Source organism: Diadema setosum, chromosome 1 (assembly GCF_964275005.1).
Source record: "Diadema setosum chromosome 1, eeDiaSeto1, whole genome shotgun sequence".
In the NCBI taxonomy this organism is placed as follows: domain Eukaryota; kingdom Metazoa; phylum Echinodermata; class Echinoidea; order Diadematoida; family Diadematidae; genus Diadema; species Diadema setosum.
This window is the reverse complement of record NC_092685.1, coordinates 34,217,894-34,241,648: the sequence shown is the minus strand read 5'-3', so window position 1 is coordinate 34,241,648 and position 23,755 is coordinate 34,217,894. Positions and strand designations below refer to the sequence as shown.

Below are 23,755 nucleotides of genomic sequence, written 5' to 3'. Positions count from 1 at the left end.
CCATAGCCAAGTACCGGTTCATAGAACCCACATCTCACAGCCCTGAGCTTACCTTACAAAATTACATTGTTATTTAGTGGGCCAGATAATAGTGAAAACAGGTGCATACAAGTGCCTATGTCAATTAAAGAATTTCTTTAATTTCTGAATATTTCATCATACAATATTATTAATGAAGAATAATTGATGACAAAATTATTTCCTTTAATGAATATGATTGGCACAATCCCCCCCCCAAAAAAAAACAAAAACATATTGATCCCCTTTACCAACAATAACATCGCCAAACAAATCTTCCAACTTTTCTTGAGGTCTACATCTCACGACCTTCACAGAGTTCTTTGCAGTAAGATGTAGTGTTTGGACGTTAGAAGTGGCACATCACAAATCATACATCGGCGAGCTAGCGATTTGTAGCTCGCCATTTTCAATCTCAAGAATAATATTCGAGTCATCATCGAATCTGGGCACAACAAAGTCCAAAACACCACGTGAAAGTAGGTCCTAGATGACTGCAACCTTAACTTTCAGCCAGTCAAAAACGTTGCACGAATCAGCTGTGCAACAATGCATGGTACTGATCACTGAAGAACTGAGTATTGCATTGCATTGTGATTTAGCTCATGATTGTGATAATGTGTGTTGTGCAAAAATGCAGGCATCTCTGTGCACATAATAGTAATTCTATCACGTAATACTTCGTACAAGCTTCAGAGGGTTGCATATTCCTCGTGCTTTAGGCAGGAGCTTCACACAGGTGGAAGATTCAAAGTCTATTGTCATGATAATGAGTTTGAGTCTTCGAGTGTATATAAAGGAGGAGGATATTCCACGCCTCTCATCTTTTTCTTGTGTGAACGGCAGGAGGTTACGTGTTCGATCTTATCATACGCAGTTTCTCAACTATGGATATGTCGGAAGTCGGGGGACAGTCGACGGGCCCAGTCCCGTCCACAGCTGCTGTGCCGTCGATGGCGGATTTCGAACTGTTAAAAACGCAATTGGCAGCTTTAATGGAGAACCAACCATCTGACGCTCACCATCCCGCCGGGCAGCATGCGAAGCATGTGCCCCAAACTGCCGGCGGGCATCCACGGCGTAGCCGGGATGATGAAGATGACTTGTTAAGCATCTTTGCGGAGTCGTCTGTTGTATCAGGCGTGTCGTCCCCCAGCCGTCAGGTCAGCTATGACCCAGAAACGGACCTTGAGATTTTCTCCGCTGCACAAGTGAACAAAAACACTGGCTTTGACTCTGACGACGAATTATATGGTCATGGCCCCGAGGTGCTTGGAAAGCCCGTTTTCGACGCACTTTCTACCCGGCTAACAAAAGCCGTGACCATGCCACCAAAGACTGAGTGTCTTGAAAAACTGGATAAGCAATATCTGACGCCTGCAAACGCCCCGGCGCTGTGTGCCCCCCGTGTCGATGAACAGCTATGGGCGTCCATTCCTACCAGAGCTAGAGCGGCCGACTCTCGAGCCCAAAAACTTCAAAAAGCCGTAGTGCGAGGAATGATTCCTTACGCCCATATCCTGGCAGAACTTCATGATGCTGCCGACGACAAGAGGGCAGTTGATGTGAGCCGCGTCAAACGATTGGCGCTGGATGGGATAACGCTGGCGGGACACGCCACGTATGAAATCTCGATGAAGCGTCGAGAAGATTTAAAGCCATCTTTCAACCCAAAGTATCGGGGAATTTGCAGCCGAACCGTGCCAGTGGGTCAGACACTTTTCGGTGGTGACCTTTCGGCGACCTTGAAATCAGTGGGAGATACCTATTTGGTTGGGCAGAAGATCACCCCGTCAGTAGGAAGATACCGCCGCCGTTTCGGCAACCTCACGAGTGGCAGACGTCCGGCGTTTCGCCCGTATGACAACTACCGCAATACGCGGTCAGGCAACCGTCACGGACCTCCACAGAGATCGTTCCGGCCTGCCACGATCTCTCGTCCTCCCCCTCCGAGATTTCGGGAGACTGCTGGCCAGCAGCGAAATGCCCGTGACGACTCTTCAAAAAACTAGTAAGTTCAAAACATCAACAATTCCAGGCAGGAAGACTCAGGTTCTTCAGACACGCTTGGTCGGCTATAACATCCAATCAGTGGGTAATTGATGCTATCACTGGCTACAAAATCAATTTTGATTCTACTCCCAAACAATCACGAAACTCCCTTTCTTTTCCTTTCTCCCACGAGGAGAAAGCTGCCATCGAAAAAGAAGTCAATTTGCTTTGCCAGAAAGGTGCAATTAGCGAAATTGCTAAGGGAGATGTTGCCTTCTTATCCACTATATTCACAGTTCCTAAAAAATCAGGAGATCTCCGACCAATTATCAATCTGAAGAACCTGAACGCCTTTGTAAAACATGAACATTTTAAAATGGAAACGTTCAGAGATGTTAAGGAACTGTTATCGCCATACGATTATTTAACGACAATTGATTTGAAAGACGCTTATTTCACAATTCCAATGGCTGATGAGCATCGAAAGTTTCTATGTTTTTCGTGGAATGGAAAATTCTACTGTTTCAATTGTTTACCTTTCGGCCTATGCTCGGCCCCACGAGTATTCACTAAAGTCATGAAACCTGTCATTTCGTCCCTTCGATGTAAGGGAATTCGTGCAGTTATTTATTTGGATGACATTCTCATTTTTGCACGTTCTCAAGAAGAGAGCGCACAAAATACTACATGTGCCGTCGAATTGTTGACAAACTTAGGGTTCCTAGTCAACTTCGAGAAATCAAGTACTACACCTAAGACGGCTTTGATTTATTTGGGTCTTCAGCTAAATTCGGTTGAAATGACAGTTAGTCTACCTTTCGAAAAAGTGGTGAAATTAAAGAGTTGCGGTCGAATTCTGTTATCGTCAAACCGAGTTACTATCAGGGACCTGGCAAAGTTTATTGGTTTGATTATTTCCACTTTTGATGCGATCCCTACGGGGCGGCTGCATTTTCGCACATTAGAATGGTTCAAGACAAAGGAGCTTAAGAAATCAAACGGAAATTTCAACACTCATGTCCAGCTGGGGAAAAAGGAGCTCCGGGAGATAGCCTGGTGGGTTTATCAGCCTATTGAAAGTTTTCAGACATGCGTAGTTTTGCCCGACATATCCATGACAGTGAGCACTGATGCAAGTAATTCAGGCTGGGGAGCCTTTTGTGAGAATGACGGCTCCTTTGTTCAAGCTAGGTGGTGGCAAGACGAATCACTTTTGCATATTAATGAGCTTGAACTCCTCGCAGTATATCGAGGAATCCAAGCGCTCTGTGATGTAATTACCAATACACACATTCACGTGAAATCAGATAGTAACACAACAATGGTTTACGTGAACAAGATGGGAGGAAATACCCCAAATCTAGACTGCATCGCAAGGGAAATTTGGTCGTGGTGCCTTCGTAGGAATGTTTGGCTCTCGGCCTCTTACATACCAGGCATTCATAACATTGAGGCCGACACTCTGTCTCGAAAGGACATGAACAAAGAACTTAGCCTTCGACCACATATTTTTGCGATGGTTCTGTCTAGGTCATTTACACCTGATGTTGATTTGTTCGCTAGTAGACACAATGCCAAATTGCAGATGTTCGTGTCATGGAAACGCGATCCACTTTCATGCGCTGTTAACGCATTTTCTTTATCATGGAGTTCGCTAACCCCATATCTATTTCCACCTATTTGCGTTCTTTCTAGAGTCCTGCACAAGTTACATCAGGACAGCTGCCAGATGGCGCTGCTCATCGCTCCATTGTGGAGAGCCCAGCCCTGGTACCCCATCCTCGAGTCATTAATAGCCCCGCCCATTCTCCTCCCACGGGGTTGTCTAGAGCCCCTCCCCACGACGTTGCCAGACATCAGGCTAGTCGCCTGGACCATCTCGGCGAACAGTGGGAAGCAGAAGGCTTTTCGGAGGACGCTAGACGTCTTCTCTCCCGCTCATGGAGGGAAAATACCAACAAACAGTACGAGTCTGCTTGGTCCCAGTGGCTACATTGGTGTAATAGACGATCGTTTGATCCGTTTAACCCAACTATAGTTCATGTTGTTAATTTTTTGTCTTCCCTAAGTTTGGGGAAGAGCTATTCTACAGTGAACTGTTATCGATCAGCGCTATCATCTGCGCTACCACCTATTAATGGTTATTCTGTTGGAAAGCATCCGCTTATCATACGATTGATGAAGGGAATATTTAATGAGAAACCTCCGAAACCGAGGTACACGAGCACTTGGGAAGTTTCCAAGGTTTTGGACTATTTAAGTTCCTTAGATGTTAATGAAAATCTCGATTTACTCCAGTTGAGTGAAAAGCTTATTTCTCTTACTGCACTTGTTTCAGCTCAAAGAGTTCAGACGTTAGGTCTTCTTGATACATCGTACATGACTGTAAATGATGAATGTGCAAGTTTTCAAATTATGGGTTTGTTAAAGACAACGTCACCCAAGGCGAATATCGCTTCCCAGTCGGTTGAATTACCAGCTTACACTCCAAATGAAAAAATTTGCGTTTTGTCTACTCTAAAGGAATATCTCAAACGAACGGAAGTGGCTCGTCAGGCTGATAAGGAGACAAAGCTTTTTCTTTCGACGAGGAAGCCACACAACAAGGCGTCGAATGCCACAATAGCAAGATGGTTAAAGAATGTTCTAGTCAAAGCAAAGATAGATGCATCAATTTTCTCGGCCCACAGCTATCGTAGTGCGGCCAGTTCAGCTGCCTTTTGCCACGGTGTTTCGATCCATGAAATAATGGCTAGAGCAAACTGGTCAAACTCCAGAACCTTTAGGGAGTTCTACTTTAAGCCTTCTACAGAACAAAATTTTGCGTCCACTATCCTAAATCTTGGGACCTAGACGATCGTGAATGATGTTTGTGTATAAACTTGAATGTGGCGATATGTGTTTTGTTTAACATTGTATACAGCAGTGCCTTCATGTATAACCTCTGACATATACAGCGACTTAATGTTATTACCAAGATTATTGTAACAGCCTTGTATTGCCGCTTTGCTATCCAACTTGTCAACTGATGTTATTATTTTTGGTCGTGGTTCTCACTGAACGAAGTGTGAGTATTAAAACTGCTCAGAAATACACATGAACGCTATTTTGCCATCTGTGTTTTCTTTCATAGTTGCCATTTGTACTGTATGACATACAAAACAGTTCCCGTGATGCTCTTTGAATTGTTATGCAACCCTCTGAAGCTTGTACGAAGTATTACGTGATAGAATTCCTAAATTATGCGAATAAATGAAGTATAATTGGAATTCTATCAGTAATAATGAAGTACAAGATGAGGAGGGTCCCGCCCACACGCTGCATACATACAGCATTGATAACAACAGGTCTTATTCCCTCCCCTTGTTCCGCACGGAAACTGTTTTATCATTCTGATGAGATTGTGATGGATGAGTGATAATGGCATATAAACGCAAGGCCCCTTTAGGGCGAACATAATACACAGTGCATGTGCCTGTTGAATTGAATGACTGTGGTGTCTTTGTTTTCACGTAGTCGTGATGTTGGAAAGGTCCTTTGTTCACACTTCGAAAGATGAGAGGCGTGGAATATCCTCCTCCTTTATATACACTCGAAGACTCAAACTCATTATCATGACAATAGACTTTGAATCTTCCACCTGTGTGAAGCTCCTGCCTAAAGCACGAGGAATATGCAACCCTCCTCATCTTGTACTTCATTATTACTGATAGAATTCCAATTATACTTCATTTATTCGCATAATTTAGGAATTGTTGCAGATTGCACTGTATTCACGGTGCAATGCACACAGCTGGCTGCAGATCGATCGATCCCACAGAACTCTTTTCTGTGATCGATCCCTTAGTTTTATGCATACGCAATGAGCTTGCGAGAGATAGGGCAATACGTCAGCATACCTAATATGAACTTTTGACCCTACGCACTGTCAAACCATTCTGGACGTTTTTTTTTCGGACAGGTTTGTTGGCATTGAGCGGTTACAGGGGATAGCGCGATAAGCTGTGGAGCGGCGCGTGGATGCGTAATGATAAAAAACGTCCAGAATCTGGACTACATTGCACATGGCAAGCGCCGCAGTGAGGGCTTCAGAATTGGGCAATACTTGTGAAGTTGTGACCTGAGCAGGACTCTGATCAGGGAGATGTTTTTGAAGTACATGTACATGTACTAGTAAACATACATGCGCCACACATTTCACTTGTGATGATTGATGCGCCAAGCACATGATGATTAAATTGTTTGATACAGGACACAATCACACTGCAACTTTTCTGATACTTCGTAATACGATTGAAGTATTAAATACATCAGATTGACGAACTTGCAAGCTCTCAGTCTGAGTAAGTTTACCAAGCTTACTGGTTTTTGGTCACATTGAATTAATAAATTCATTCAAGCTACGTATGAGTATAACTGTTGCCTTGTGTGTAATCAGATAGAAAAGACTTTTCATACAAGCGTAATGACAATTTGTGTAACAATTTGACTATTTGCTAATTCACAGAACATATGTTATGTATAGGTTACCTGGTTCAAAGACTTTGCCCCCCCCCCCCCTTTTTATACCCCCGCCAAACGAAGTTTGAAGGGGTATATAGGGATCAGCGGACGGTCGGTCGGGCGGTCGGTCGGGCGGGCGGTCGGTCCGTTGCAAATCTTGCGTCGCAAACTACTTCCTCAGTTTTCAACCGATTCCCATAAAACTTGGCACAGATGTGTGCCTTGGGTTGTAGATGTGCAAGACGTATTTTTTGACAGTACCCAAAAGTACGTTGCCATGGTAACGGCATATTATGGGCAAAAATGGGTACAAATCTTGCGTCGCGAACTCCTCCCACAGTTTTTGATCAATTTTTATGAAATTAGGTACAGATGTTCATCTGAATATGTTAATGTGCAAGACACATATTTCCGCAGTGGCAAAAAGTGCGTTGCCATGGTAACGGCATGTTATTGGTAAAATATAGGGCAAAATGTTTCATGGCAAAACTGCTTCATCAGTGTTCTTCCAATTCTCATGGAATTCATATTGAATGTTTGTCTTAGGATATAGGTCAGCATGACACATTTCTTGACAGTTACAAAAAGTATGTTGCCATGGTAACACGCTCACATATGAGCCAAAATGATGGAAAATTTTGTGTTGCAAACTACTTCCTCAGTTTTTGCCCAATTTCCATGAATCTTGGTACAGATGTGTGCCTTTGGTTGTAGATGTGCAAGACGCATTTTTCGACAGTACCCGAAAGTACGTTGCCATGGTAACGGCATATTAATGGCAGAAGATCAAGGAAAGATCTTGCGGATTTAACTACTTCCTCAGTTTTTTGACCAAAGCTTATGAAATGTTGTTTTGACCAAAGCTTATGAAATGTTGTTTGGCGGGGGTATAACCAGTCGCTGTAGCGACATTTCTAGTATTTTTTTGTATCCTTTAGCATGTATGCCAAAGGATACTTTGGATTCAGCAGCGTTACGCCGCTGCCGCGTCACATTCTTGTGTGCACTCTAACAGCCACAAACCTTGACAGATTTCTTTGCAATTTTGTATAGAGGTTCATATTGGTAATATCTCCACACCTACAACTTTGGGTGATGCTGCCCCCAGTGTTCTGTCTTTTATAGGGTAAAATGCCATATTTTTGTGTATAGTTTGTGTGCAGTCTGGAGGTCACATTTGTCAACAGATTTTGTTCAAATTTGGTATTGAGGTTTATCATGATGAAATCTATAAGCTTATAGATTTTGGATGTGCTGTCCCCCATGTTCCATCTTGTATATATAGGGTCAAAGGTCATATTGGTGGATGGTTTGTGTACGCTCGATAGGCTACATTTCTTGACGGATTTTGAACAAGTTTGGTATGAAGGTCTACCATGATATAATCTACAAGCCTATAGATAGTCAAATAGCATTTCTGAAATTGTGCGCAGCTTTGCACCGTCACTCTGTGAAATGTAACAATTTTTTACAAACAATTGTTATGTCACAAAGCAATTCTGACATCACACACTACATGTGTCGTACCGTCACTCTAAAATGTAACAATTTCTTTTAATAATAGTGACGTCACAAAACAATTTTGACATTGCACGCTGCTCTTACTGTCAGTCTGTGAAATGTATCAATTTCTTGTAAAGTAATTTTGACTTCATAAAGCAATTTTGACATTGCGCATTGCTTTGTACCATCACTCTGTGAAATGTAACATTTTTAAAACAAAACAATGTAACAACACAAAGCAGCCTGACATCATGTGTTACTTAAGAGAGTCCCTTCACAACATCGCATCCACCACTACGACATTATTTCTTGCTTCGCATTTTTCCCATTTTCCCCTTCTTTTTTTTTAGATTTTTCATCCAAAATATAAAACAAATATACTTTGCCTAATTTTTAGTTTCTGGTGAAAAGCATAGGCCTCGGTGACTCCAAAAGATCTATTCACTTTGAGGCTGCACACAGTGAATAGTTCCTTTGGATTCACCTCTGCCTACAGTTTTTAACCAGAAACTCTCAAGGCAAGGTATATTTATACCCCCGCCAAACGAAGTTTGAAGGGGGTATATAGGAATCAGCGGACGGTCGGGCGGTCGGTCGGGCGGTTGGTCCGTTGCAAATCTTGCGTCGCAAACTACTTCCTCAGTTTTCAACCAATTCCCATAAAACTTGGCACAGATGTGTGCCTTGGGTTGTAGATGTGCAAGACGTATTTTTTGACAGTACCCAAAAGTACGTTGCCATGGTAACGGCATATTATGGGCAAAAATGGGTACAAATCTTGCGTCGCGAACTCCTCCCACAGTTTTTGATCAATTTTTATGAAATTAGGTACAGATGTTCATCTGAATATGTTAATGTGCAAGACACATATTTCCACAGTGGCAAAAAGTGCGTTGCCATGGTAACGGCATGTTATTGGTAAAATATAGGGCAAAATGCTTCATGGCAAAACTGCTTCATCAGTGTTCTTCCAATTCTCATGGAATTCATATTGAATGTTTGTCTTAGGATATAGGTCAGCATGACACATTTCTTGACAGTGACAAAAAGTATGTTGCCATGGTAACAGCTCACATATTATGAGCCAAAATGATGGAAAATTTTGTGTTGCAAACTACTTCCTCAGTTTTTGCCCAATTTCCATGAAACTTGGTACAGATGTGTGCCTTTGGTTGTAGATGTGCAAGACGCATTTTTCGACAGTACCCGAAAGTACGTTGCCATGGTAACGGCATATTAATGGCAGAAGATCAAGGAAAGATCTTGCGGATTTAACTACTTCCTCAGTTTTTTGACCAAAGCTTATGAAATGTTGTTTTGACCAAAGCTTATGAAATGTTGTTTGGCGGGGGTATAACCAGTCGCTGTAGCGACATTTCTAGTTGTAAACTGTGACTGCTTGACATCAAACCGAAGTCAACAACAAATGCCAGGAATGCAGAATGCTACGGCACTAGCTGGGACAGAACAGCCGTGAAGTCAGTTTTGGGTGCATTGCTTTATGTGTGCTGCAATGTTATGTTCGTGTCAATACATTTGATGGTTTATAGTAGGCCTACACGCAAGAACATGATCTCAGCAGATGACTGACTATAACCAATACGCTCAATTGGCTTTCTTATGCCCCTTTTTTTTAAGTCGCCTACAAAATGGGCATCCTCTGGTCCTATGTAGGTATTGGTACTCGCTTATAAAGCATCCTCTTTAGTTTCCACATTGAAGGGTAATGGAGGCAAGAAACACTCGTTTTTAAAGAGGCTTTTCGTAAAAGCAGGTATATGCCCATTTTCTTTCTGCTTTCCTAGTGTTGGTGTAGCAAACCACTAGCTCCATTATGCTATGATGCAGCCAACACACAAATGCGCGCCGACTCATTCATGCAGCGGCACTGACACAAACACACCGAAGTTTACACTCTGCTGCTGTATTGGTCGATAATACTAGATACTGTCCTGTGATTGGATGGTTGTGTCTGACACCCATGCGGTTGCCTTATTGTGGTAATGCATACAGTGGAGCGTAAACGCCGCCATTGCTTATGACTCCTGTATTGTTTCGTCCGAAGAAAGAAACAGGTTGTGAGCATCAACATAACCTGAAATGTGAGAGTGATTTTTCTATGTTTGAAAATGGACTGACACTGGTAGCGTAGAAAACATTGAATATGTGGAACTTGGTTGTGTAAAGCTAAGAGTCTGTAGAATCCACATAAAGGTATAACTAAAATTTGATTTTTCCTGACTTTTTTGTGCACATGCACATCTGAAATATTCCCCAAAAGACCTTCACACTTCCAAGACCATTCTCCAATCCATCATTCTCCCTGTGCCTCTTTTTCTGTTGTTATTTTGTTTAACCTGTGTGTTCTTTATTCAGCAATTTTACATCGTTCTTCTTCTTTTCTTTTTCTTTGATGTTTTTTGCACCTACATGGAAGGTTCCTTTAAAGCAAAAGTGAAATAAGATACACTATTTCGAAACATGCAAATTTCCTATACCTTATATAGCTGTTCGGTAATGTAAAAATTGAATATTCATTAATTCAAAACTGCATGAATGTTTGTGATTCTACAGGAGCATTTATCTGGACATGAAATTAATTTTGTTACTCTGAAAACAAATAAGAAACCTTATTCCTTTTTTTTTTCCATTTTCAGATAAACTTGAGGAGTAACAAGCCTTTTTTTTTTTCATTTTTGCATAAGTGAACCTTCGGAATACCTGTAACCATTTTTTTTTTTTTTTTTTGTATCTGGCGTTGGGGATTAGAAGTTCATAAAATAAGTATGGAAAATCTTTGAGGCAAGAAAATAAGTTCAATTCTTAATTTGACATTGTTAAATTCTTTGCTAGGTTTTCATTATTCCAAAAGGAGAATAAGGTTCGTAATTCCGATGGTTCGTTATCCTAATCCGAAAAACACAAATTCCCTGTGCCTAGACTAATCTGTTCATCTGAAAATGTATCAGGGCTTGTTAATCCGATTTGTAGCCTTATTCCCAAGTTTCGTTAGTCTGAAAGTAAATTACATGGTACGAAAATTTCTTTTTTGGCTAAATGAGCATTCAAAATACGAATCTTCTTACATTTTCAAATGAAAGAAATTTTGAACCTTTTCAAAATTTCTTTGCGACAAGAAAAACTGTTAGTGACAATGAAAACTGTTTGCAAATTTGATGACAATTGTTTACGAATTTGATTGCAACTGTTACCAAACCCTGAAATTCCGTAGAAGTCACTGCGCTCGTGAACATTCACAGCTCAGTGAGATACCCCTTTTAGCCTACATTAGGCAACTGTACTGGACAATTGCAAATGCATCGGGAGTCACAGTCATTTGTAAACCGTCTGAAATGGGCGATTTCTCTCACCCTGTTTTTGCCACGTGATTTATTCTTAACTAGCAAGAACGATGTGGAATTCTGCCGTCCACAGTGAATTGCGCAATTGCTGATGTACGTTCTTCTCTTCGTAGAAGCCATGTACGGAAAGCATGTGGTTGGGATAATCCTTGCGTTCCTAGAGCGGGAAAGGAAATGAAGGCCATGAATGCGACTTGTGAGCAAACCTGTTCTGTTCCATCCAAGTAACGCCCTCATTAGGCTGATTAATAGAGGGATTTAGCCCCCCATTCTGCACGCAGGGGGAATAGGGGCGTCCCGTAACAAAAGGAGGAACATGAGCATTCCCCGCGTGGCCACACACTCATTAAATCTGTCACGTCTTATGGGATTTAAATTTAGTTACATTGGAATATGCAGGTATACAGTCTTGCTACTTTTAGTGAACATCCGACATATGCAGTCAGTTAGGAGGCATGCAGCTAGGTGGAAAGGAAGAGCCATGTAGAACCAAGGCCAGGTACACTTCATCCCATTTACCGACATTCAATATGTGGCAGCCAATCAGAATTTCTCATTGTGGAAACCCTCCATGTAGACAATCAAATGTGTGTGCTGTATAAATACCGGTACATCAGTCAAGTTTCAAGTAATGATAATGTGATAGACTTTATCCACCCCAAATAATGCCTTGATTGGATTTGCAATTGGCAAGTTTACATTGTTATAATCTGATACAAACTTCACTAAACAAGGAATCTTGATGCAAATTGTAGGTACCCTGGTATCAAATACATTACGATTTACCTGTACCTTTTTATGAAACATGGAATATGGACGTACTGTCTGCCTCAGGGTAAGTTCTTACCTGTGCCTTTAACCCTATAAAGCCCAGCCCCCCTACCAGATTTTCATTTGCCACTCCTACACCCTTTATCTGATTTCAACCAAATTTGGTGACTTTTCCTGAAGTCTTGCGAACATTTTGATATATAATTTAGCTATGTCCGATATTGCTGGTTGCCATGGCAACCGTAAACTGACAACCATGTTCGTCAGATTTTGCATGATTTTCTGTTCCAAGTTCAGTTAACAATATGATAATGGATGAAATGTGGGTTTTCTTGGCTGTAATTTGCTGGAGGACCAAAATGTGAAGTAATTATGATTGTGAATTACCCTGAAAGGGTCTTATTATTTCCTTTTTTTTAATGACATAGGCACCAAACAATAGATATAATAGAAATAATCAAAAATACAGCATTTTCCAAAGACTACCCTTTTATTTTGTGTTATCTTCACACAAGCTTTGCCTGTAATATCATTTGTGTATGTTATCAATCTGCAAACTCTGAATTTCAATATTTTGGAAATATAAAATGTGATACCAATATATGTACCCATTCCAAGCAATACATCATAGGTTTCACATATTTCTTTACATTATAATGAACAGCGCCCCCACATGTTGACCTTGAGAAATTTCAAGCATAACAAATAATGAAAGTTGACTTGCTTTTCCTTTGTGGTAAATATGAAAATGATTGATATAAAATAGAAACACGTACTGGGGATAAAGAAATAAAAAGAAAAAACATGATTTTAGAGTATTTCCTATGTATTTCTTTATATTTTGGTGAAAAACGCCCTCTCTGGATGACCTTGAAAAATTTCAAATGTTGGGTCATGTAAAGTATGAGTTGCTCTACCCATGTGCCAAATATGACGATTATACATTATATAATAAAGAAATTATATGGGGGCACAATGTGCACCCTCCCCCCCCCCCCCCCCTTGAGCCTGGAAGGGGTCAAAATAGCTTGGGCTTTATAGGGTTAAAGGACAAGTTCACCTTCATATACATGTGGATTGAGTGAATGCAGCAATATGAGTAGAAAACATAAGTGAATGTTTGAGGAAAATTGGCATCCATTCAAAAGTTATAAAGTTTTGAAGTTTCTGTGCAGTTAGTGCTGGATTCTCTCAATTCCCGAAAACAACATCTCAGGAAAATATCTATGACCTCATTCGCGAAAATATCTGTACGCAAAAATAACAGCATATACAGTATTCATCTGTTCTCATGTTGCCTTCTTGGCAATCAATATCAAGATCGAGTCTACCAGTACACGATGCTCCCTTTCAGTCTAAAAGACTCTCTATGGGTTTCACACACATAAATAAATTTTTTATTACGTCAATGACTGGCTGCTAGTAGCAAGATCAAAGGAGCTGCTACTCTCATCTGAACGAGACTCTTCATGTCACCTGAGGACTTGACAGGAGTAGTGTACCAAATACCTTGCAAGGATTGTGGCAAAGTTGACATTGGGGAGACAGGCAGGAAATTTGGAGTCAGGAAGTCAGAACATCAACAAGAGGCAGAATCACTGGGGAAGACATATTTTACAAGGGCCAAAAAGAAGTAGGCAGATCTCACTCCTAAAAAGTCAGCCATAAGTGATCACGTGGCTCAGGAAAACCACATCATTAACTGGAGAAAGCAAGATTGTGTCCAAAGACAGCAATAAATTCACACGTTGGATAAGGGAGGCTATCCACATACAACGGGGGCAGGAACACATGATGAATCATGATGTGGGGCAATACAAATTAACTTCAGCATACATTTCCATTCTCTCAAACTGTAAGACTGCCTACACCCCATCTACGGTGAGTCAACGCCAGTCTGATGAAGCCTACAGACAGTTGGTGAAAGCTCACACAAGGTAAATAGTTTTATCTACATTCAATACAACTGGCCACCTGTCTCTCAAAATATGCTATTCTTTAGGCTATGTCGAACAAACCCGAGAGCATATAAGCACAGAGAAGCAAAAACAAAAACAGTCACCGCACGCACCCTCCGTGCGCCCAGCGCGCACGCACCCAGTGTGCGAGAGACCGCCAATGAATCATCCTCTTTTCATGCTCGCGACCTGCCGAGAACGGACGTCCTCAGCTTGTCGCTCGTGAATCATGCTTTCGCTTCTGGTTTGCTACCTTGCTACCCTCCCTTCCTCCTACACTGACTGTCTTCCAAGCACCGGCAGAGCGAAGGTCAAATCCACCCTTTTTCTTGGTAGCTTACTATCCAATAATTTAGACAAGCTAGTAATTTACCTGCCTTGTACGGAAATTTACGGCGGTAGATTAGTCCTAGTACAGAGAAACCACGGCCTCCGCCCTGGTTCTCTCCCGGCAGGACAGCCTTAGGATTTGAGCATGCTTATTTCTTAATTTCTAGCTAATAATCATCGCTCAGTCCTCCCGGCGGTCTTAATTTTAGCTCTAGTCTAATTTTTTACCGCCTTGTTAGCTGCTTAATGACGCAGCTACCGTGTTTACTCGTTAAACGGATTGGTCGGAACTCGGTACTTTTCCACGGCGAGCCACTATGGCACGCCACGAGGGCCCCGAAATCCTTCTCGCTGCCTCCCGCCTCTGGTTGCGGACTTGCTAGGCCTTTTGGCCCCGCAACAGAGCTTCAAAATTTTTTTTCCTGCCCTCGCTTACCAAGCTCCGCCCTTGCCATGTTTTTTCTTAGCGGAGTTAACTTGTTAAAAAAATTTTTTTGTTTCTCGCAAGAACTCTGGTTTCATCCATCCTTCTTATGTATTGCAGTGTTCTTGGGAAAGCAACCTATTGCCTAGCAGTATACTTAAACAGTTACTCATAATGCATTTCTGTTGCTCGTCACCATGTTTCTCCCACACAGGGTGGTAAGTATCACGGTGCTTCCCATTGTTCTCCCCTACAGTCACTGCACGATAACGATGCCTAGGTGCGACACCTGCTGCCGCCCCCTGCCAGAGGGCGACCTTCACTCGTTGCCCCCACACCACAGCACCTGCTCGAAGGCAGCCCTGTGCGAGGTTTGCGCAAGATGGATGCAGTCTGCGTGGGCGACCAGAGAAAACTGGCTCGCCGCCAGAGCTCCCACAGAGCCATCGGGCTCGCTGGCCGCGCCGCGACCCGACCCCCGCAGCTGCTCCATCCAAACAGCCAAACTCTGCCTCGGACAAAGAGCCCGACAAGCCATCGAGACCTTGGCTACCCTCCGCACCCTCTTCCAGGGTGAGCCCGCAGGAGGGTACCCCCTCATGCACTGCTCATTCACGCACCCGCGGTCCCTCCCCCTCGCCGGCGCCGCCCCGTATTCAATCGCCTGAACGCCCGTCCCTTGCCTGCCTCTTCCTTAGCTCGTACTACCCTCAGCATAGCTTCCCCAGTGGGCTGACCTGGCCCCCCCAAGGGTGACTCCACCGTGCCCGACGCTTCCGAGCCAGAACCGTCCCAGTGGGCCAGGAAACGCAGGCCCTGCACCCCAGGCCCTCCTCCCATTCCCCCAAGCGTCCTCGTCCCTCTGCGAGGCTCACGGCTCAGCCGCCCCTGTCCGCGGACACCATTCTCTCCCTAGTCCGGGCCCTCGGCAGCCAATACGACTGGGCTATCCCGTCCCGCCACGTCCCCCCCCCCCCCCCCGGCAGCTGCTGGGGCACGCAGGTTCTCCCCGGGCCCGTGGTTGCCCGCTCCCGTAGCACCTCATCAGGCTAACCGCGGCGCTCCAGCCCCTCCTGACCTGGCCTCAAGGGATGATTTCCCCCCGCTACCTTCAGCCTACCATCGCGCTCTCGACTCAGCCGCATCTGCCGATTCGGACTGGTCGTTGCTCGAGGACCTACCCCCCTCCGCTGCCGATCCGCCAGCCGGCGCAGAGCCCTCCCGCTGCCTCCTGCTTGGCGAGGAGGCTGAGGCGCTCCTCCATTACCTAGGGGAATGCTACTCGGTCACTCCTGCAGAGGAACATGGCCAACCAGCTGTTCCTGCAGTTCCGTTCCCCCGCTTCGCGGGTCGCCAGCATCCCCCTTACTGCAGATTTTCAGCGTGAATACACGCGACTCACAGTGGAACAACAGTTTAGATGTGGCCCAACTGGGCTCTGCCGGGCCGTTCTCTTCCGCCCCGCGCACTACGAGCGATTCTTCACACCGGAACACCTCTCTGCGGAGGTGCTTGCCCTGGGGGACCATTTCCCCGGTGGCAGTCCCCTGCGCCGACACCCGTTTACAGAGGACGAATAGCGCTGGGTGCAGATGGCCTTACTGAACCGCTCAATGACGCGTTTAGCCGCTTACACTGGAGCGCCCACGAATCTGTCCGCGCAGGCGGATGCGCTAGCCATGTCCCAAGAGGACCGCACCTGTCTCGCATCCCTCTTACTGACACTGACAGAGTTACTTTGTCAACAGTCGACGCGTGCGTCTCTCTACACAACACGCCGCCTTCGAGACCTGACGCTTCGCGCTGTCGCATTCTCCGAGGGCCATAGCTCGCAACTCACCAGGGGCGTCCCGTTCGAGGGCCCAAAATTGTTCTCGGCCAGTTCGCCCCCCGCCTGCGCAAGAAAATTGCAGTCAGACAGCAGGCGCGCGAGCTTAATGCTCAGTTCCACCGTCCCCCTGCCCGTGGAGCCGCGCCGCGCCCCGGCGGTCAACCCTCCCCCCATTACTAGCCCCTGCCCCGGCTCCGAGAACAGACACTTCCTCCGGGCAGTGGCGCCGCGCCTCCCGAGGCAGGAACCGCGGACGTTCCTGGCGCCAAACAACGCAGCTTTTGACTCATCCCCCAAACGCTTGGGTCAGCGGGACCCGTGGGCGGACGCCTAGCAGCCTTTGCCCCCGCTTGGCGTGCCATTACGGAAGACTCCTTTGTACTCTCCGTTGTCCACAACGGCTACTCGGTCGACCTCGTAGACTATCTCCCCGAAGGGTCCTCCCTCTCCCCTCTCCCCCCTTAAGCTGGTGGAATGCCAGGTCCTCGATAGGGAAGTTCCTTCCCTGATTGAGAAGGGGGTGATCGAGGAGATCCCAGATCACCTGCGCCTACCCCTCTCAACCATTTTTCTTGTTCTCAAGCGTTCGGGAGATTACCGTATGATACTCAATCTCAAGTGGATCAATTGGTTCGTTTTCACACCGTCCTTCCACATGGAAATGCTTGACAAGATACTGCCCCTTCTCCGCCCTAACAATTGGACAGTATCAATCGACCTCAAGGACGCTTACCTACATGTCCCGATAGCACCCTGGTCGCGGAACCTGCTGGGCTTCACGTCGGGAGGCAGAACCTTCAGGTACAAAGCTCTGCTTTTCAACCTCAAGTCCTCACCGTAGCTTTTCACTCGTCTCGTAGTGTCCGTCATCGGCTTCCTCCTGGAGCACGGACTGCGAGTTTACACTTACCTAGACGATTGGCTGCTTGTGGCGGCCTCGCCACAGCTCCTAAACTGCCAGCTGCGCTTCCTCCTAGAGACCATTCGCTGGGTGCGTGCGCGCGGAGGGTGCATGCGGTAAGTGACTGTTTTTGTTTTTGTTTCTCTGTGCTTATATGCTCTCAGGTATGTTCAGCGTAGCCTCAAGAATAGCATATTTTGAGAGACAGGCGGCCAGTTTTATTTTGTAGATAAGAGAATCACTACTGATTCTACTGCTTCGGTTGTGTACAAAAGAAATTTCGCCCTAATTGTCAGTGGGGTTTTTAGTTAATTTGGAGAAATCCTGACCCTGCCTCAGTTTCCAGTGTTCCTAGGGGCCTCCCTTGACATTCCCTCCCTCCTTGCTAGGTCATTGTATCTTGGCCCTTCAGCAGCTGGTTTCTGCCCTCACAACTTGCTGGATTGCCCCTGCTCAGTTATGGCAGCAATTTCTCGGTCGTCTGACCAGTTTCACAGATCTGGTAGTATACTGTTGCAGTCATATGCATCCACTACAGCTGCTTTTCCTCAGGTTTTTCCACCCACAGGTGACCTCCCTTCCAAGCTTATCCCTGTGTCTCCTCAAATCGGGTCCCTGAGTTTGACCTGGGCTTCTTGAGAGTTTCTACTCCAAGGCAAGCCTTTCTCATGCCCTTCCTCTCCATAATGGCAGATGCTTCACGGCAGGGGTGGGGGGGCCTTCCTGCCTCCCGATCACATCTCAGGCTCCTGGTCCCCCCTCAAAGCCCATCATTTTTGGAGATGTTGGCTGTCTTTCATTCTTTGGTGTCCTTCAACCAGCATGGGGGACCCATTCCCCACTCTTTGTCAGCTGGTCCTCGACCTCTTAGTCTGTTGTCTCCAAAATTCCATTTTGCTCACATCTTCCCACATCCCAGGGGATCAGAATCTGGTGGCATATTTCCTTTCCCAGGGGAGCTACTCCCCTTCAGAATGGATGCGCCTCAGCTACATGTTTCAGAGTATTTGATCAGTCGTTCACTCAGCCTCAGGTAGACCTTTTTGTGTCTTTCCTGAATCATGGCCTTCCCTCCTATTGCACCAAGGGCAACAACTCCCTAGCTTGGGCTATAAATGCCTTTTCCATCTTGAGGTCGAAAATGCTCATGTTTCCATTCCCACTGTTCAACCGTGTTCCTCGGGTTCTGCAAAAAGTTGCTCAGGACCAGGCAAGCCTGCTACTTGTAGCCCCCCTGTGGCCTCACAGACCTTAGTTTCCTTGGCTGATTTCCCTGTTGGCAGGCCCTCCAAGGCTCCTTCAAGTTCTTCCAGACCTGTTACATCAGCCTATCTCCCTCATCCCTCATCCAGACCTGAGCCGCCTCCATCTCACTGTTTGGCTGCTCTCTGGCACTTTGGCCAAGAGGCAGGACTTTCTGAGAGAGCTGCTGATTTGACAGCACACTGCTTCAAAGGGTCAACAAGATTGACTTATGGCTCTCATTTGGCAGGGTATCTCGAGTGGTGTGCCCGTTCGGCACTTAACCCATGTATTTCTCCTGTAGGGGCTATAGGAGACTTTCTTATCACACTTTTTGATGAGAAGCTTTCTGTATCCACTATCCATGGATACTGATCATCCATTGAATCTATTCATGTTGATTTTCGGGACAGCTAAACAGTATCCAACTCCCTGGTCATCATCAGACTGTTTCAGGCCTTCTTTCTTGAGCATCCCCCTTCTCACCCTCTTATCCCAGCCTGGAGTCTCCAAGCAGTTTTGAGAGCCCTAGCTAGGGCTCTCTTTTAACCTATGCATTGAACCTTTACTCTCTGACCCTCAAGACAGTGTTTCATATCTAGCTATTACGTCCAATGTGGCAGCACTATCCATGCATTGTCGGTTGACCTAGGTCATCTGCACTGGGAAAATGCAGACATTCGCCTGGTCCCCAAGGCCTCCTTTCTGGCAAAAGACCTCAGTGCCTCCTCAGGCCCAATTAAGGTTTTCCTTCCAGCCATCTCCTCCTCTGTTACAGAGGACAAGGTATGGTGCCCCGTGCACGCCCTAAAATGGTATGTCGATCACACCAACTCTCTTCTGTCATCTTCTGACCTGTTTATTGTAACCACCTCGCCTCATTGCACTGCTTCCAAGAACACTATCTCTTGATGGTTAGTAGTGTTCTAGATAAGCTGGTGATGAAGTGCTAAAAACTGGGCCAGTTCTCCACTATTTCCCTCAGTACCACGTGGGCTCTCCTCAACGGAGCCTCTGTTGACAAAATCCAACAAGCAGCCTTTTGGGCTTCCCCTTATTCATTAATTTTATGCTATTTGAAAGATGTAGTCGCACATGAGGCCTCTTTTGGTGCCGCAGTTCTCTGTGCTCCCTTTCGCCTGGTCTGTCTAGCCAGTGTGAGTTCAGCCCTGTAGCCCATCTGCACACTTCTCCACCACTTTTTTGGGGTGCCTTATTTACTCGAAAACTAGGGCATCCCACGACATCAGACTTGGCCAAGAGCTGTATAATGATTTTAGCCAATCACAGAGCTCCTTACTGAGACTCAGAAATATAATTTACGCAAAGAAATTAATCTATGAATGCCTCTTATTGATGAAAACACCTATCAGGGGTTCGAGCCTGTGGAGAAACTAATCAATATTCGAGTTTAAAGGGCGCATGCATCTTTGTTGCCCCAGCAACTGCTGCAGTGATTTCTAATGCGCGGTATCGTGATGTCGATTGCAGTGTAGTGTGTGGCGATATTTATTTACATTACTGTGTCGCATTACGTTAATAATTAATGTGGCATAAGTTCTCAAGGTTTCCCATCCATTTCTCTCATTGTTCTCTTGCTTTCATATCACTATATCCCTTTATTTTCAGAGTACAATCGTACTTCTGAGAGTGTCTTGTTCATTTGTTGTCACATTTTTACCTCATTTACATTTTTTAGGTGAGTTTTTGTTTGTTGATTAGTTTGATTGAACGATGTGTGTGTGAGAGAACATCATACTTTGTATTGCACCCACTCGTTTGTATCTGTGTAGTGTTATCATAGTTTTCCACCTCCATTTCATTTCTATGTGCAAGATGTCTAGCTAGGTCTGCGATGTCTGAATCATTTGCTGACGAGTTTGGTGTCAATGACGATGATGGGAGTGATTTTGAGGCTTTTGCAGTGGATGAGATTGGCTGGAATGATAATGATGATAATAATATGAGTCTGGTGGTGTTGATGTATGAACTCTGATGATGATGATGATGAGTTTATTTCGAGTGACGATGATGTTGCTTACGGTGAGTATGACGAGAGTGAAATTGACATGGGGGCGATGCTCGCGCTCAGGTAGAGTGGTCTATAGGGACCTGCATTTTTTTAAAAAAAAAAATGCATGTAATTTTTTTATTCTTTTTGCTTGCATGTTCACTCAGGTTTAGTGCTACCAAAATTCATGTCTCTGAAGAAACTCAACCAAAAGCTAGACAATAAGTTTGCATCAGGTCCAATTGTAATGCTAACTTATTTAGAACTCTACTGAATTTGTGATGTATTGCGATCACTATTGTGTTATATCAATAAAAAGAGCCTTCTGGTTAGCAGGTGTTTCATTCTAGCCCTTTCATTTCCTTCCTGTCACTTCTTTAACCATGATTGGAAAAAAAACCACCTTGCCATGTAAAGATAGAACACATATTGTCATGAAATATGACATTAAAGTAAAAGAAGAAAATACGTAAGAAATGAATATTCATGTGTGGAAAATCTTAAATCAAAGGTGATTTTTTATGAAGCAGCTCTTTCAAATGCACAGCTTTGATAATGAAGCAAGTGAAATCTGAAAACTATCGTGGCAACAAGTGATACTGATACGAGAATATTCTGACAAAAACTGTCACAGCATTTCATAATGCTTGATTTTTCTTAAATGGGTAAGATTATAAAATCATTAATGCCACCAATAAAATCACAGTCACATACAATTACAATCTAACAGGAGCTGCAGGTAGTACGACTCCAAAAGACTGATTATGCATGGTATCTGTGGGTAAGTGCAAGAAGGCGCATGGAATGTAGACTTGAGTCAAGAACTCTACACATTATTATTACTTTTTTTAATTCAAAAGAAGAATCTTTGGACTGAAAAAAAAAACCCATAATATTTTTTGTTATGCTTCAAAAATTTATGTAAATAAATATAAGAATTTATAAAAATTTATAAGTATTCATAATAGCAATTTTATGAAGAATTAGAATTATTATGCAAATGTGAAATACCAGAAGGGCTTCAATGAAGGCAAATTTCACCTCGAGAATCTGCAGAACATATCTGGTGCATTCCTAACATTCTTGTCACACACTGCACATCCACTTCATGCAGCATAGTACACATTCTACAGTACACACACTGTTGTATGAGTACAACAATAGCTAGTTCACCAATCTCATTCCTGATCTCGTGCGAAGAAAACTTACAAAGTGTAGAGTTACTTCTCAAAACTCAGCCACACACTTGAACTTGGAATATACATTAGTGTCAAGACCTTTTCAGTGGATTTTGATTTCGCTATTTGTTTGTTTTAGCTCTTGAATGTATGGCTTCTTATGTCTGATTCGTTTGTACCGTGCCACACACTCCGTGGCCTATCAGCATGTTTCTCCATGCCATCACAATCGACGTTTGAGCGATAGCAATAACACATATTATGGAGCAGACTTGCGGATTTTAGAACAGAGTGTATGAGTAGTTGAACGTATCACGATTATATAACATATCTTTTTCTGTGTCTCTGCAAATTTGAAATAGGTTATCTAAGTATAAATACATTACGACACGTTTATAAAACAGATTAGCAGTAGGAAGAACTTGCTTACATTAGAGTTATTTGACAATGTTGCAAAATGAGAACCCCATCATTGAATTGAATGTCCCAGTGTAGCCATCTTGAGGGGCCCGAGGACGTTCTGGATGCTTCGATTTGCATGTGGGTAAGGTGTGATAACAATTGGGTTGAAATGAAGAGGAAATATGAATAAAATACACACAAGCATAATATTTCTTTCGTGATTCATACACACTTTATTATTTTCATTTCATAAAACTTACGTAAACTATTGCTGTATTGTGATAACTAAGTGCACATTCACACGAGTGTACACGCATCAACCCTCCTGCCTAGTGGGAATGACACAGACAGTTTTTCAATGACATATGAATGCCCTTTGCGTGTAGATCGCGCTGCAGTGTAGATCATGCTTAAGTTCACGGCCAACTTCACAGATAGGAATGTAATTAGTGATTAGCAAAGAAGGCTGTACATTGAAGGGTTAAGTCTGGCCACCTCCCTGTCTCCATGGCAACCTGCTAGAGTCGATGCTACTCTGCAGTTTAAAGGCACAGGTAAGAATTCATCATGAGGCAGATTAGGAGGATCAGGAATGATCATCTTATCTGTAAGTGATAAATTCTCACCTGTGCTGACTCTCCCTCCTTCCCCTTTTGCTGTGTCCTCGGTTGGTTTCGTGCGAAAGGAAGAGGAAGAATGTCTGCTGTCAGGCAGCTTTTATAGGGCTCTTATGGGTGGGGTCTGGGCTACTTCGGACACATCAGCGGGGCTTTTTTATACCCCCGCCACACATAGTGTGAAGGGGTATATAGGAATCACCGCGATGTTGGTCGGGCGGGCGGTCTGCTGTCAGGCAGCTTTTATAGGGCTCTTATGGGTGGGGTCTGGGCTACTTCGGACACATCAGCGGGGCTTTTTTATACCCCCGCCACACAGTCGGTCGGTCGGTCGGTCTGTTGCAAAATCTTGCGTCACGAACTCCCACAGTTTTGAAGCAATTTAAATGAAACTTGAGGTAATGATGATATTGAGGTATAGATGTGCAAGACATGTTTTTTGTGTTTCTCGGACAATGCGTTGCCATGGTATTCATAATTTTACCAAAACCTTGTGGATTGAATAACTTTCATAGTATTTAAGCAATCAATTTCAAAATTGGTATCTATGGTGATCTATAGGTGTAGTTATGCAATACACTCTTTGTGTTTGTCCTTGACAAAGCGTTGCCATGGTAACCGCATGTTTTCTTTGAAATCTTGTGGAGTGAACAACTTCCACAGTTTTGAAGCAATTGAAATCAAATTTGGTAGGCATTATGGCCTTGAGGCA

At 44.2% G+C, this 23,755-nt stretch overlaps 3 protein-coding genes across 3 annotated transcripts in view; all 3 read left to right on the top strand.

Annotated features, from left to right (window-relative positions):
• LOC140235690 (seipin-like) overlaps nt 1–23,755 on the top strand; it is a 160,257-nt gene that overhangs the window by 54,653 nt on the left and 81,849 nt on the right. The window lies entirely within an intron of this gene.
• LOC140232510 (uncharacterized) lies at nt 906–2,030 on the top strand. The gene has a single exon (XM_072312608.1). The coding sequence runs from the start codon at nt 906–908 to the stop codon at nt 2,028–2,030; it is 1,125 nt and encodes a 374-aa protein (XP_072168709.1).
• On the top strand, nt 3,125–5,023 carry LOC140232500 (uncharacterized). The gene is made up of 2 exons (XM_072312597.1): nt 3,125–3,130; nt 3,706–5,023. The coding sequence occupies exons 1-2, from the start codon at nt 3,125–3,127 to the stop codon at nt 4,861–4,863; spliced, it is 1,164 nt and encodes a 387-aa protein (XP_072168698.1). The 3' UTR covers nt 4,864–5,023.

What these genes read in the sequence shown, in the direction of transcription:
- LOC140232510 (XM_072312608.1), top strand. Translation starts at nt 906, where the DNA reads ATGGATATGTCGGAAGTCGGGGGACAGTCGACGGGCCCAGTCCCGTCC.